The sequence below is a fragment of the Acomys russatus genome, chromosome 17 (assembly GCF_903995435.1).
Source record: "Acomys russatus chromosome 17, mAcoRus1.1, whole genome shotgun sequence".
In the NCBI taxonomy this organism is placed as follows: Eukaryota; Metazoa; Chordata; class Mammalia; order Rodentia; family Muridae; genus Acomys; species Acomys russatus.
The window spans coordinates 19,767,567-19,784,494 of NC_067153.1; the positions used below are offsets into that span (position 1 = coordinate 19,767,567).

The 16,928-nt window shown below is 43.0% G+C and overlaps 1 protein-coding gene across 1 annotated transcript in view; it reads left to right on the forward strand.

Annotated features, from left to right (window-relative positions):
• Asap1 (ArfGAP with SH3 domain, ankyrin repeat and PH domain 1) overlaps positions 1 to 16,928 on the forward strand; it is a 302,667-nt gene that overhangs the window by 166,177 nt on the left and 119,562 nt on the right. Inside the window, 1 exon segment of the mRNA XM_051159597.1 lies at positions 15,849 to 15,921. Within this exon segment, the coding sequence (XP_051015554.1) occupies positions 15,849 to 15,921 (73 nt within the window).

Below are 16,928 nucleotides of genomic sequence, written 5' to 3' on the forward strand. Positions count from 1 at the left end.
ATGGATTTAGTTAGTTGGTTTTAAGACAGGACCTCGCTCTTGGCCCAGTCTGGCCTCATTCTCACTGCCCTCTTGCCTCAGCCTCTCTAAAAGCTAGGATTACACAGGTCACCACTACATAGATTTCTCAGGTGCACTTCCACCCAAGGAGTTACCAGGCTCTAATTTAATCACATCAAATGTGTATTGGCTCTCCCCACCTGCGATCTCTTCTCAGCCTCTTTCACCATTACAGATCCCCTAGGCTCCCCCAAGCCTCCCACCATCCTTCCAAACTTGACCCTGGAGGTTGTATCCTCTTAAAGGCCTAATTGGTCCGTGTCTCCTAAACACATGGAGTTAAGTCAGGATCTGAGCTTCTGAGGAACCAAATGCCCTCATATACCATTGGAGCCCGGAGTTGCAGTCACAGCCTCCTCATAGAGGCAGCCCTGGGTTTAGCCCTTAGGCTAGACTGTCTAAACTCTGGACATGAGCAAGTCCTTTGTATTCTCAGGCATTCTGTTTTTGCTTTTGTTTTGAATAAACTATGACAGTTAGGTTGCATTATCCACATACACGGCTCTTCTATCTCTACAGTACAGCCAAATGAGGCTAACTTTTGACTTTCTCCATGCCAGCTGCTGACACCTGGTTAGCATAGAGGCCGGCCAGCTTCATTGGGTGCAGAGGGCCTGCTGCCCAGCGACCATGGTCTAGTAGCTCCACAGTCAAGAGTGGCCTGATGAGATAGAGATACTACACAACATGACCTGCTGGAAGTTTCTCTGTCTACCCTCATCCCCTGCCCTACTCAGATGGGATAATTCACCACTGTACACTGCTCTTAAGTTTCCTCATTTTTGCTGCGTTAAAATGTGACCAAAAGCTTTATTTGGCTTAACTATCAGGTTACAGCCCATCATTGAGGTAAGACAGGGTAAGAAATTATGGCCAAACAGTATTTGCAGGTTCCTTCATTGCTTACTGTCTTGTACAGCCTGGGCTGCCTGCCCCAGTAGTCCTACAGTGCGCTAGATCCCGTAGACATGCCCACTGGCTCCTCAACTGAAGCTTTCCTCACAAATTACTCTAACTGGAAATTCTGTAAGTGAACATGTTTGCCTTTTTTCTTTCCCCCCATTTTACAAGTATGAGTGTGCTATATGAATGTAGTGCCTAAGAAATCCAGAAGATGGTGTCAAATGCCCCCTGGGTCTGGAATTGCAACCAGTTGTGAGCTATAATGTGGGTTCTGGGACTCCAACCCATGTTGTCTGAAAGAGCCAGTGCTTTTAACCTCAGAACTACCTCACCAGTATTTTCCTTACTTTTCTTTGGGAGGGGGGATACTAGTTGGATGGGCGCATAGGTGGTTATATGGTCTATCAATTATCTCTCCTCCCCTCCCTTTTCTAAAGAGAGAAGTCAGTTGTAAGGTATTTATAAAAATAATCCTTAAGATAGTTAATGAATAAATGTAGTTAATTTGAAAGCCTTGATATATCTTTATTTCAGGAGAACGTTCTAAAAACATAGAGATTGTGGAATTCTTGCCCTATGAAAGAGTCAGTGGACTAAGGTCTAATCCAACATTTTATAATTTCTTTCTCAGGTGAAGATATGTAAGTGTAAGTAATCTTTGCCTCTGTGTGTTATACAGGAATTCTAAAATGTGTACAAGTCACATAAGGCTGTGTTGCATAATAATTAGTGAGCAAGCCTGACAAGATAATGAGAATTGATTAGGGCGTATTAAAGAACCTCATTTCTGGTTTATGTTAATTTTCCATGAATGTTTAGAGTAGCCATAACTCGCCCATGAATAGTACTTGTCTGGTTAGAGCTCAGCTTCTGTTTTGCCTTACTGCCCTTGCTTTGAAAAGCCAGTGTGGTGTGAGGAGGCCCTTCATCCAAGGCAGGCTCCATGTCATCCAACATGAACTAGAAAAGGATTAAAGTGAATTTTAAGCATCTCAGTGTCCGCTGCAGGATTTTCTTTCTAGAATAGAACCGAAGAGAAATTACCTCAACTATTGACTAGAAAAGATTACATGTTTTAAAGGAGTGGAAAATTAGAAAGTGTTTGAAGCTTGTAGGGAGCAAGTAAAGGCTTTGGGGAAAATCCCAAGGGAGGCTCTCTGATATTAAGCAATCCCAAGGCATGGAGGAAAACTCCAGCCCATTTTAGTAAATGAGTCATGGGTTTACTGTCCTGAGTTACACAGATTATTATTGCTTTAGTCAGTTCAAGTCATGGGTTTTGTGAATGATACTCTGGGGATATTTTTCTTTCTTCTTCAGAATTTCCTTTCCTGTTATCAGTCCTCAAAGAGTGAGTGTGGAGGTGGGGTAAGGGAGACAAGAAAAGCAAAGACACAGACACCTTCTGGAATTTTACTTTGGGAATTGATGGGGCAGATAGGAAAAAAAGGTCTCCTTGGCAGTTACCTCAAAATTGATATTGAGAGGAAGTAGCACAAGAAACAGCTGAATTGACACAGAGGCATTTCTGGATGTTTAAGAGAGGGAAATCACTGTCCGTTACCGTCACACACAAATCTATCAGAAGAACCAGAAACTATTGTACTTAGACTAGAAAACAACTGTGAGAAAGGCCATCAATTATGGAGGACAGTCTAAGAACTAACAGGCTTGCTTTATTCATCTCCTGCCTTGTATACCTTCCCACTGCTAAACAGTGGCAGCAAGATCCCTCATCCAACCTAGTATGGAGGTGTACACCTGTAGTCTGAACACTTGGGAAGAAGAGTCAGGAGCCCAAGGCCACTCTCAGCCATACAGGAAGCATGTTGGGCTACACGAGACTCTCAACTCAGAGGAAAACGAAAATCTTGAATCCCGAAGGATCAGAATACTTACAGAGGCGAAGTCCAGGCCACCCAACCCCACTGTACTGATGAGAAACAGTTCTTTGGTTTTGTTGAGGCAGGTTCTCATTTGTAGCCCAAACTGACAGAGAAATCATTGTTTAGTCCAGGCTGGCTCCTTACTTATAATTATCCTGCCTCAGTCTCCAAGCACTAAGATTGGAGGTATACATTACCATCCTCGGCTTAAATAATTTTTTCAGAAAGGGTTGTTGCATGGAGCTTTTAAGGGACCTGCTGAAAATAGAAGGATCCAGAGGGTCCTAGAAACCTACAAGAAGATGGGCGGATCTGGGCCCAGGGATTCTGCTCAAACTACTGCACCAACCAAGGACAATACTTGCAGTAAACATCAAACCCCTTCTCAGATGTAGCCAATAGACATGACATTCTCCACAATTGAGTGGAGAGCGGGGACTGACTCAGACATCTACTCTGGTGCCCCATATTTGACCACTTCCCTGAGGCCTGATGGCACTCAGAGAAACAATAAACGCACTACTATATAGTGGGGGAGGAGTTCCCCCTCGGTCACAGACCTAGGGGAGGGGAATAGAGTGAAAGTGGGAGGGAGGGAGGAATGGGAGATACAAGTGATGGGATAACAATTGAGATGTAATCTGAATAATAATAAAGAAAAGAGACCTGCTGAGTTTCCTTTTCATTAATCAAGCTATGTGGTCCAGGTTTGAGGAAATACACATCTAAGAGAGTACAGTTGGCCCTCTGTACCCCCAGCTTCCATCTGTGTGAGTTGAAATTTGGGCTGGGGGAGGAGAGAGCCTTGTATCTGTACAGAATGTGCATATCTTGTTAGTTTTGAGATGCAGTCTTACTCAAGATGGCCTCTAAATTAAGATCCTCTTGCCTCAGCTACCTGAGCTGCTGGGCTGACAGGCTTGTGCCACCATGTTTTGTTCAAATAACTATTTACATCACATTTACACTGTGTACGGTATTACAGGTGACTTATACACAAGGATGAACATACATTATATGCCAATAATACATCATTTTTCAGAAGGGGCTTGAGTATCATTAGGGGTCCTGGAACCAGCCTCCCTTGGGAAGGGAGTAGTTGTAGTTTTCAAGATTAAGGGTACTCTAAATACATAAATGCCCCTTTTAACCTCCTGCCTTACCACAACCATCAAACAAAAAGTGTGGAATAAACTCAAAGTATGGCAACAAGTACAATTCTTCTTGCAGAGCTTTGTGAACAGTAGCCAAACCATGAATAATTACTGGGTATGGACTGTAAACCTTGTCTGTCTGTCTGTTCACACCGCGAGGGGACTTGTGACTCACTTCTGAGATGTGGTATAACTTGTTGTGTCATTGGACATGGTCCTAAGTGGCACCAAATTGGTAGATAACACTGAGAAGTTCCTAGGTCACTTAGGCTCTTGAGTGTGTCCTCCAAACACGCTCCTTTGCCATGTCCTGGGCATGGACATTTGCAAAGCGGCTGGCATGATCTTCATGAAAGTAATGCTTCACAGAAAGGACAGTCCCTTAGCACCCTTTAACCAGAGGGGTTCCATTTCCCACGTTTAGTATCACAAATAGAAGTCACCTTTAAACCATTAATAGCCCTATAATTTTACTCCAAACAGTAGAGAAACAACTGAAAGGAAGTTTGTCTTTCTCTTTACATTATAACTCAGTTTACAAAGTGTAGGTGCTACTTTTTAAACTCTACTGTATTTGGGGTTCCTTAATGCCTCTGCCTCCCTTCCACCACTACCACCCCGACCCTAGATAAAAGAGAAAGAAGGTTAGAAGGAAAGGGAACACAGGTCTCTTTAGATTTAGTTCCAGCTGGTTAGGGTCATCGGCCTCTTTGGGAAATACCAGTTTTTAGTCGTCGGGATATCTAGCAGTCCAGCAACAGCAGATGGCAAAATACAGCAGGAGGAACAAGCAGCCTTCTTCCTCCTCCCTCTGTCTCTTAGCAGCCGCTCCCTTTCTCTGGCCTCTCCAAGAGTCCTCAGAATTCCACTAATGCAGCTGGCAAAGACCACGCCCCTCTCTAAGCCACATGAGGCTATTATTAATCAGCTGTGAGCAAACTAAGGCAGTCCCATATCCCACACTTAGGATTAAAACAAAAACTTCTTTATAAACAAGTTTTTAGAGAAACCAAAACTTCTACTACAACAAAGTATATACCCAGCACTCTAGGAGGCAGAGGCAGGTGGATCTCTGTGAGTTCAAGGCCAACTTGGTCTACAAAGTGAGCCCAGGACAGCCAAGGACACATAGGGAGAAACCCTGTCTCGAAAAACAAACAAACACAAAAGAAAACAGAATTTCCTTTATCTTCCTGTCTTAATATTCAATATTTTTAAAAATTACACTTTCGTGAATGGTTACATACTTCTTTGAATTGTCATCTGTAATACTATAAAAGAGCATTCATGTTTTTCGAACACGTTGTGCCTAGAGGCATAGTAATAAATGGGATTAAGGTGGCTAGTAGTGACTCTGAGATCAGGGATCTTACCTGCATTCCTCGCTCTATGATATTGCCCACCCCCACCCCCTGGGTATTTGTCAAGGGAATTAATTGAGAATGGGGATGAAAGTTTTTGTGCGAAGTGCTGTCTGGACACACACACACACACACACACACACACACACACATATTCTCTCTCTCTCTCTCTCTCTCTCTCTCTCTCTCTCTCTCTCTCTCTCTCTCTCTCTCTCTCTCTCTCGCTCTCTCTCTCTCTCTCTCTCTCTCTCTCTCTCTCTCTCTCTCTCTCTCTCTCGCTTCTGGCCAGTATCCAGGGCCTAACAATGATTAGGCACATTATAAAAGGACTCATTCCATAAAGCGCAAAACCTGACATCTAGTGGGAGAGTCTCTGAAGTGCTGACAGACATCTTGAGGAAAGACTTGATTTTCAAGGTATGATTTATAGAGAGCTTCAGTACTGGGACCCGGGAAGATTTTGCCTTTAAGGAAACACACAGTGTGGTCTGAGCAAAGACTACACCAGCCATCTCTGCCTTCCTGGAGTAATTAATTCTGTATCACAGAGTGCCCCCCATCAGTGAGTAGTCTCCTTCCAGTAAGGCAGTCTATCCGAGCCGATCCTCAGGGAGCATTGTCTGAGGTGGCATGCTGAGGACCAGCTGCTGTGCTTTGGGTATGGTCCCAGCATTTCACATTAGCCTTTGAACCCTTTTAAAAATCCTGTGCTTTGAGTTAACTAGTGTCTTAAATTGCACTGAAATGTAATTTGCAAGAGGGTTAGCTAGATCTTTGTGACATTTATTTGAGACTTTTTGTTCGCATCATGAATTACTAATACAATAAAAATACCATTGGTGCCCATCGATGGTAATCATGTGTAAAACACAAGTGCACGACTTGAGTAGTAGAAGCAACTTTTTGCTCATGTTTTTGCTTAGTGCTGAAAATCAGACTTTAAATATAAAAATCTTTGCAAACATGGGAGATTACACTAGCTTTCAACAGGAATGGGTAGGAATCAGAAGACATATCGTAGTGATGAAAGGCCCTCCACACCCACTCAGTTGGTAACACCCAGGCAGAAAAACGTAGTGATTTGCAACCTACTAGCAAGTGGAAAAAGCTGAGTGCAGGTTGCATGTAAGACTTTAGTGCATACATACCAAGATAGGTCAGCAATGAAGGAAAAGAGTATTTTAGAGCTGTGGGGCCATGGCTAATGTTTAATTGATACTTACGTTTGAGCCAGCAAGATGAGTTGGGAGGTGAAGAGCTTGCTGCCAAGCCCAAGGACTTGAGTTTAGTCCCCGGGACCCTCAAGGTAGAGGGAAAAAGCCAACTGTCTCAAATTGTTCTGTGACCTCCACACATGTAACACAACACACATGCAAAGAATGATCAAATACATGTAATTTTAAAATATTTTTAAAGAACTTTAATCTGCAGTGTGTTCTGTTTAAAAAAGAACAAGCATGCGTAATGTTTTTCTTTTTACTACTAAAACAGGCATATAAGTGCTTTGCAACAGGAAACAGGAGAAATATTGTTGTTTGGTGTGTACAGTGCTGGGAGTCCATACCAGGGCTCCAAGCACGCCAGGCATGCTCTCTACCATTGAATAACAGCTATTCAGAAAACCCCAAATAACTGTTTATTTGCTTTAGCAGCATAATAGTCTTAAAATTAAGGGATACCTATGAACAGTTACTTTTTAAAATCAGTTTTAGTTAAGAAATGATTACAGGATCCTTGTTGCCTGCTTGGGATTAGAAAAGCTAACTTCATCTCCCTAGGCTGAGAGTTTCTCAGAAAGGAAAGACGGTAGTATTTCAGCAAGTTGGGGAAAACCAACAGTTTACTGCAAGTGGTAAGAAAATGCAAAGGACTTTTTATTTTTTAAATAATATTAACACCATTTTATGTTACCCGGTATTCTGAATTATTAGATGGGTTGCAAGTGCTTAAAATCCCACTAATGTCTTGATAATGCCTTTTATTTTATTTTCTTCCCCAGAGATGAGAATTGAATTTAAGTGCTTGTGCATATAGGCAAGCACTCTACTACTGAGTTCTATCTCCAGCCCTGTAATGCCTTTGAAATGGTGGACAGGGGGTGTCTTCTTTCTATATGTACAATGTACATACAGCAGGCACTCCTGAGCATAGTTCTTGGGAACCCTTTCTCTGCCTGTGCCACCATGCTGTGAGCATGAATAATATTCAGAAGCTACTTGTTTTATAGTGGTCTTCAAACCACTATACTGTGTCTTCAAACCTGTTTTGAACATGATTCCAATCTTCTTATATGGGCATACACATAAGTATATCTCTGTGTGGTCCTATATAGCATAAAGATTTCAGCTGAAGTTGTCACCTTCATTCTTCTCACCTTGTAGTGGACTATATCATATATATTCTAGGGAGATGAGCAGTCTCAAGGAAATGTGAGTCTGAGGGGAGGGTTTTGATTATGGTAGCTCTGCTAGCTACATAAAAATATTCTTGCTAACTAACTATTCACCCCTCAGGAACCTTGGAGGGAATAAATCAAAATGCTTTCCCATCAAATCTAGCTAACATTTGCTGAGAACTTGTTCTGTTCCAAGTTCCATTAAAGGCACTTTATTTACTTGGATTTTTTTTCACTTAATCCACTTAAGATTGGCTCCTATAAAAACTCCTATTTTGCAGATAGGGAAACTGAGGTACAGCTGGCTTACCTAGCTAGACCCAGTAATGTAAGGTAGGAAGTAGAATTTGACCTCAACCAATTTTGCTCCAGATACCACTCACTAAACCACTGCCCAGTCCTTACTCACCATCTTGACTGAGCCTCAGTGAGTGGGTACCATCACAGCATGTTTTCAGGCATTGGGTTAAGACCAAAACAGTATATTTACTAGAGTACTGTGGGATCCTAGAGCTTGGAGGAGCTAAAAAGGATCACCAGCTCAGTAATTTATTGTCTGTTTTCCAACATAAACTTTTGGTCTCTTGGGTTAGTTCCTAACACATACAGACTTAGTTCTGGTCACAGTTTTACTTCCTTCAGGGACTCTCACTGTCTTACAGCATGGAAATGGTGTTTTCATGACTTTTTTTTTTTCTTTAAATACCTTGCTGTACCTATAATTATTATTTTCCCAAGAATGGAACAGAAATTGCTTCTAGATGAAAGAGCCATGGCACCCGTGGGTGGGTGTGCTACTCCAAACTTTGCAGCTACAACAGAAATTAGAGGTTCACAAGGTAATTGCTGTGATTACAGTTTTCTTCTCGGCCCCAGACAGGAGCTCTTGAAACACAATATTCTACTAATTTTTTTAAATGTACAATTTGCCAGGCTACAGGAAATTACCCTGAGTATGTGCTATTTCTCCCCTATTTTCTATTGAAGTTAAACATGTCATTGGGTCTTTTGAAATTCTGAGGGCGAAATAGGCATGGCATGAATTAGAAGATACTGTTAGAAGACTTGAAGTTTTTAGATAATCAACCTTGTGATCATGGATACAAAAATTATTTTAAAAGAAAAAATTCTAATCACAACATAATGATAGCTATAGACAGTTTCTCCTTTAGTATTCTAGATTTGTAAAGCCAGAGAGTGACATGATAGATTTACGTTTTGGGAACATTGTGCCTTGGTGCAGTGGTAGATGGGGTTAGTATGGGAACCCTCAGGCTGTTACAGGACCTCGCTGGAGGAAGACAATAATAAGGCAAGAACCAGAAGAATCGGCTTGGGCAGTGCTATTGAGATAATTGTGGCAGTGTTTTCTGTCCTGTTTGTTACCGAGAACTCAGGAAGAGGGCATTCGGGTGGCATCCACTAAGCACTCTGACCTGTCAGTCCTCCTCATACCTCCTAAGTTCTGAGATGATAAGCCCATACCACCACCACCTAGCTTCCTGATGCTTAACCACAAGCATACCTCTCCGTAGAATGTTGGCACACACTTGCTTTCTGCCTCACCACATCTTGTCTTTACTAGGCACTTGGACTTCTAACATCGTCTCGACATCTGGGGGAGCAGATCTTCACAAGTGAAGGATCCCTATTTTAGGTGTCACCAACTGCCCTTACATTCCTCTGTACAGGCTAATCTTGAGTGGCCTGTCTGTGGGCCTGAACTAGATGGGAAATGCCAATGTAGAGATGGTCTCTCTCTTTTATAAACAATCTCTGACTTTGCTGGTTCCAAGGGTGAACACACTAATTCTATTCAATTTTTTTTTTCTGCCATTCAATGATGTCTTTGAGCAAGTCAGCAATATTTTAAAGCATCAGTTGCTTTTCAGGAGCCTGTGCATCTCTGATGCTCTTGTGGTTGGTTTGTATTAGCGAACCTATTTTCTGGGAGCAAGTACTCTGTACACCTGACAGCATTAGTTCTAAAGAATGCGGTGGCCAGCGTCAAAGATATGTTATGTTAGTGAAGTCCAAAGAAGGCTGAATTCTGAAGTCAAAAGGCAAGCCCACTGTAGTTTTGACTAACACCCATAAGCCAGGCAGAATATTCAGCAATGAACTTCACATACTGGACATGGTTCATAGGCATCTCAAGTCTGACATAATTGGATAGTGTAACCCTAGGGCTACCTAGAAGGAAGAGGAAAGGTTTCTGGAGCTATCTTGCTACTGCCCTGATGACTGAACCCTTGTTGCTTCCCTCCCCCCCCCCATTTCTTATTACCAAATAGTGGTCTCACTATGACATTTCCATGCTTGTATGTAATGTGCTTTTGTCATACTCCCCATGCCATTACCCTCCCCTGCCCCTCTACCTCCCATTAGTCCCCTTATTGATTAACTTTTCTGCAAGTCAGAAGATTCACAGACAGTGTAATTGCTGGGCTTACACATTAGTTTCAAAGATGACTGGCTTAGAAACCTGCCTTTGTCTTTCACAAGCTGAATGATCTGCTGTTATCTGAGCTTTAGTTTTCTTCAAGTCTGTAAAGCAGAGGTGGTGTAAACCCTCTTATACATTACTGTGAAGGTTGAATAAGGTAATGTATGTAATACATACTGGTATTTTTATGATCAGTCTGGAAATGAAAGGGTATTTTAGGATTTTCTATTACTGCAATGAAATACCATAACCAAAAGCAAGCTGGAGAGGAAAGGATTGGCTTACACTTTGACATCATAGTCCATCACTGGAGGAAGTCAGGGCAGAAACTCGAGCAGGGCAGGAACCCAAGCAGGGCAGGACCCTGGAGGCAGGAGCTGATGCAGAGGCCATGGAGGGGTGCTGCTTACTGGCTTGCTCCTCATGGCTTGCTCAGCCTGCTTTCTTATAAGACATGAACACCAACCCAGGGATGGTATCACCCACCATGAGCTGGGCCCTCCACAATTGATCACTAATTGAGAAGATGCCTTACAGCCAGATCTCATGGAGGCATTTCCTCAACTGAGGCTCCTTCCTTTCTGATGACTGTAGCTTGTGCCAAGTTGGCATAAAACCAGCTGGCACAGAAGGCAAATTGAGCTAAGAATTTGAGGCCCTTGGGGACGGGAAAAAGCAACCTCACTGATGTGTGAAGACAAACATGGACAACACCATTTAGTATCTGGGGACTTAAGCTTACTACAGTTACCAAGCCAGACAGGAAGTACCCAGGGCTTCCTGTGCTCACAGCCACAGCATCACATTTCTTTTCACAGTAGTACTCAGCTCCATTACTAAGCTCTGCTGCTTTAAAGACTAGCTCCATCAACAGGTGCTAGGTGATTGCCAGAACACTGACAGCTCCTCAACTGTGGGCACTGCTGCTGGTGATGACACGCTAGGTCACCACAAGGTAGGTCATCAGTGCAGAGCGGAAGCTTCCCTGAGAGTTCATTCGTGGCCTTTTCCTCTAAGATAGGATTAGAGTCCCTATAAAATTCATGAACTGGCTAAACCCGGTGACCAGGTTAATCTCAAAGGCATTGAAGAGGATCTCTTGTCCTATTTTCTCTCTTCAAATTGGTGGAGTCTACAGTCTATACAAAAGGGAGTGTTGCTTGTTGAAAAGAGCATTAGCTACTGACCACTGGCCCAGGCTGACCCCTGCTGCTCCAACAGTTCTTGCCCTCAATGGAGATGGATTATGTTCCCATCTGTAGAAGTGGAAGACAGGGAGGGAGAGAGGCAGGCTCTTCCCTCCATGCAGTTACGTTGGTCTTTTTCATGTGGGAGTTGTATAAGGCTTCCTTTGCAACCTCAGTCGTTGAAGGTAGTATGTTCCTTGGCTTTCACCAGGGAAAATAAAATCATCTCACTATTGATCCATCATAGGAGTGACTTAGCATTGAAAGGTAATATGAGGCTTGCGTCTATTGTGGCCATAATGAGCCCTCAGGAAATAGTTCTACGTATGCTACCTTCCTCCCACACCACCACCACCACATTGCTTTATTTATCTTAGGGCATTTCTTGCAGGTGGTTGGAATAAAAACTAGGGTTCTAAGCCAGTACATGGGAGAAAAACATTAATGTCATAGAGTGCCAGCTAGGTTCTGTGGACTTGTAGTTTAAATGCTTTCCATGTAGAAGCATGATATATTATCTGCAGAATATCTGGCCTTACTCAGGGTCAGTGTTGTCCTTCCCCTCAGAGTACATGCCTAGTAGGATAAGAGATGCCTACACCGGAAAGCATATGTCAAATTTGGTTCTGTGTTGCACCTTGCTTTAGTGTAGAAAGTTCTTCTTAGCATAGTGGTTATTTGCTGGAATAGGATAGTTCTTTGGAATTGCTCATAATGTCACTCAAAATGATTCATTGAAACTTTGGCACGGTTCTGAGCTATGAAGTAAGTGGTCACGTTGGGGCCCAGAGCCTAGCAGTATACCACCTACAAAGCTGTCCGTGGGCCACACTGCATCACACTGAGCAACCATTGCTGTAGGCAAAACAGAGAACATTAAAAATCTGGAGAATCTGAATCTTCAAATATCTTTTAATAGTTGCCAACAGTGAGATAAACAGCTTAAAGCCTTTATTTGTGTATGATGCATCAACTTTCCATTTTGAGGGTGCATTATGCAAATAAGCTTTTATTTTAGGTTGATAATTTCCCCCTTTTTAGCGGCCTCATTCGACTCCTACTAATCTTGAAACTAACAAACGATAACATCTTTGCCTCTTCTCACAGAAGCTGCTCTTGCCGTGTGTCTCCTCCTCTGTAGTCAGGTCTTGGGCTGCTGCTTCCAGACTGAACCTTCCCTACCTGCTGGGTGTGTTGCTGGCACACAAGCTGAGTCACAGCCCTCAGGGTTCACCTCAGCTAATGCAGTGAAAACTGTGCATACTTAGTTCCTGTGTCTGCTCGCCTTCCACCTTGGCTTGTCTTTTGTGCCTGTTTCTGCATCGCCCTTCCTGCTTAGTGCAGGAACAGAGAAAGAGTAGTTGTCCATGAACAAGACGTGTGAAGGTGACACGAGGGAATACCTAGCCCACAGCAGACACTGGAGTGTTAGTTCTCTGTTTCTCTTTCTTACTCTCCGTTTCTCCTGGTCCCCTGGACCTGAATTTGCTACTCCAAAGTATGCTTTACATAAACTCATTTTACATACTCATTTTGGGGTCTGTGTCCTAACCCATAGTCTCCACTTACTAATGTGTATTGGTTGACTGAATTTATAAAAATGATTTCTAGTTGTTAGAAATGATAAGAATTTTCAGACTTGTTGGGTTTTCCTTTAACTGGTGGCTAGTTGGGTTTATTCTCTCAGCGGAAGGCACAGATCTACCTCTGGCATGATTCGGGTGCTCCAAAGGTCATTTTGAGTCCGTCTCAGACCTCCAAGAGAAGGTGTCTCAGTTGACAAACCACTATGACCAAAAGCGGCTTGGAGAGGGATGGGTTTGTTTGCCCCATTTCCACACCTTTGCATGAGCAAAGGAAGCCGGAGCTGGAGCGGGCACCGAAGCCTAAGCCGTGAGTGCTGCTTTCTGGCCTGCCCCTCCCATCTCGCCCCTTCTAACACGGTCAGCTTCAGATGCACGCTAAGAAATGCGGGTGCATATCTTGTCACACTGTTTGTGCGGTTGTGGAGTGCAGGCTGTGCACGACAATTTTCTTTTAGCCCTCATCTGACTTTACATACGACATTTCACAGGCAGTCACTGCAGTTGTTTGGCACTTGAGGGAATGAAACCTTTTAGCACATCTAGAGGTGTTATTTCTGTAGAGAGCCAGGTTTGACTGAAGGACGGCATCCTCTAGTTCTCTAACAGAGTGGGACTCATAAAAATAACATTTTATTTGCCTGCTTCTGGCCACTGGCCAAATACAAAAGATTTAATAAAAAGCATCATTCAGATTTAGCTGTGGGTGTACCTGCCAGATGAAATGCTCTTAAAAATATTTAAAAGTACAGGGGTTTGCACTCTATGAATGAGTTCTTTGCATGCTTAGATGAGCTGGGAAAGCCTCTAATGTGAATTCTGAGACATCGCCTCCCCCTTCAGTACACCCTCTCCTCCCAAGAAACTACACGGTGTCTCATACAGTGTTTTGCAATTTTCCATGTATTTTGCCCATTGGTGTTGGTAACACACAAGGCACTGCAGTCCATGAACTAATTCTCTCTGAGTAGCCCCCTGGAGCTGACCTGCTGACTGAACTGAGAGTACATCTTGTCTCCTTTCTTGAAATGATGGTGAAGTCCATGAAAATAGACATTTCCACAGCAGATGGGGAGCATGCTTGAAAAAATGCATAGGCTATTTCTCCTCTTAATGTGGGACACTAGACAATTTTTTCTATCACGCCCAGGGCTCCTTTTTGGGGGGAGGGGAGTCAGTGATATGTATATAAAAGTGAGCAATGATAATTGGTGTGTCTTCCACACAGTTCATCAGAGGCCACACTCCTGTGTAGTCTTCAGTAACTTTGGATTTGACATCTCTTCTTTTTCTCACACTAGCATGTACTGGTGACTTTTCTCTTGGCTGTGACAAAATATTTGACAAAAGCAACCGAAGGAAGGGGAGGGTCGAGTTTGGCTTGCAGCATTTGAGGGACTGTAGTCCACTGTGGCAGTAAGAACATCCCACAGCTGGGCACAGTGCATCTGCACTCAGGAAGTGAGCATGAGGAGAGCTGAGCGCCTGCTGCTTCTGTGGTTTATGCAGCCCGTGGGGTGCTGCTGCCCACTCTCAAGGTTGCTCTTCCCTCTCTTAAGTCTCCCTAGAAACCCTGGCACACATGCACAGAGGTGTCTCTAGGTCCCTAAATCCCACCATGCTGGCAATCAGTATTAACCATGACACTCAGCATCCAAAATGGCTTACTCGGGTTTCTCTCTTGTACCCCCTGTGATGACTTGCACTTTTACATTCCATCATGTTACAGATTAAAATGCAGAACTGGGCAGAATTGGGGGTCAGGTTCTGTTGACAAGATTTGTTGAGATTCCAGCTGTGTCACCCTAGACACTTTGGTTTTCTCTTTTATAAAATGGTCATAATCGTACTCATGTCAGGACTTACTTCTGAGGCTGAAGTGGAATAGCCCATGTGAACTCTACTGCTTATTAAATGTGGCCTGTCTTTTCCCTGTTTTCAAAAGTGTGCATGGTAGACTTCTACAGTGCTTCAGTTTTACCTCTACCCTGAAACCATCAAGTAAAACATGCCCTGACCTCTGTGGCGTGGTGCATGTGCCATACATGATGGCTGAGGTGCATGTGGGAGGCAGGTCCACGGTGGTTTTCAGGCTGTCTTGGTTTTTTTTGGTTGGTTGTTTGTTTTTGGTTTTTTGTTTGTTTGCTTGTTTGTTTTTTCGAGACAGGGTTTCTCTCTGTAGCCTTAGCTGTCCTGGACTCACTTTGTACACTAGGCTGGCCTCAAACTAACAGCAATCCACCTGCCTCTGCCTCCCGAGTGCTGGGATTAAAGGCGTGCGCCACCACGCCCGGCGCTCAGGCTGTCATTGGTTTAGTGACCCTCAGCGGTGACTGGGTGTTGTGGTGCATACCTCTTATTTCAGCATGTGGGAATCCAGGGCAGCGTGGGCTTGATTTGAATCACCAGCCTCGTCTTTGCTTTTAATAGACAGGGATTTTTTTTTTTTTTTCAATTAAAGAAATGACCAACTTTGAAGGCACCGTGAAAGATCATTCCTACTTATAGTATTTTTTTTTCTCTAGGCATATTTACACCAGATGATAAGTTTTGGGGATAGTGTCACTGTGTCTCAAGCCTGCTCTTCTCCCTTAACAGACTATATACTTGTGAGGGAAGGGAGCAGTTTTTAAGATTCCTTACATTGTCATTGCATGGTTACTGACAGGCTACTAGACTAACCATTTTGTACAACACTGAGCCTTGTGTAGTGGCCCAGTGTTTGTCCAGAAAATCCATGTAGGTAAAGCAGGCACAGCTGGTTGCTTGTAAGTGGCTGGCGATCTGGTGCTCTACAGATGTAAAGCTGAGAGTGAGTTATTTTTTAATGTACCAAAATTTCCAACATCCTCTCCTCTTTCTTTCCCTTTTAGGCTCTAGACCAAGATAGAACAGCTCTACAGAAAGTGAAGAAATCTGTAAAAGCAATATATAACTCTGGTCAAGGTAAGGACTTAGCAAATCCTCCCCTAACTCATAATGTCCAGAGTTGTCTCTGTCACGTGTTGGATATTTACAAAAGGCCTGAACAGATGAAAAGGGTAAGTAGGCCAAAGAATTGAACTTTGCTCCTTTTTCCCCTTCTGTCTGTACTCTCAGCCAAAGCCTGTCATTGTTTCTATGATATACATCGATGTTATGTCCTTTTAAGAACTCAGTGGGATGGAGGCTGGTGGCTGTCACAGATGACAGGAGGTCCTTACGATCACTTTGTGTGGTTGGTCAGCCTGTGATCGGTGACTTCAGTTAAACATGGGCCAGCCTCCCTATACACATTGAAAGCCAGTACCTACCATGGACCCTGCAGGGGAGCTAGGAGGGGAAAGTTAAATTCATACCTTCACAGACTTCCAATGATGTCAGAGACTTTAGGTGACTAAATGTTTTACCATTGGTCCAGTAACAGCAACTTTGTTTTATAATAATTATTAATGTTAACACATTAATATTATATAATTATATAATCTTATATACATGAATAATATTTATATGCTATAAATATGTTGTTATTAATTATAAGATATTAATCCAAATTAATTGAAATAGTGGGTACTCACAAGAAGTGGCAGGCTCTGCCTCCCCAGGAAAGCATTGGGAAGAATGTGTCAAGGTCTCTGAGTCACATTGGTACCATTTTTGCAGCCCAGTCACTAATAGGATGCCACTTCTTTAACACATCAGTTGTCTATAATCTCACAGGAAACCAGGAAGGGCAAGATGGCTGACTGTGAGGGAAAGAGTGTGTGCTTTGAGGTGAACAAAACCACTTTAAACTGGCTACTTGATTTTCTCAAGCCTCTTTTTGTCATCTGCAAATGTGGTAGTGTTATTAAAGAGTTGTTGAGGGGACCTGGTGTACCTAATCTCTGTATTGTATTGTGGGAATTCAGTAAATTCCGTTTTCTTCTTAATTTTATACTTAGAAGGAGTGTGAGCAAAGCAAAGCCTGACCC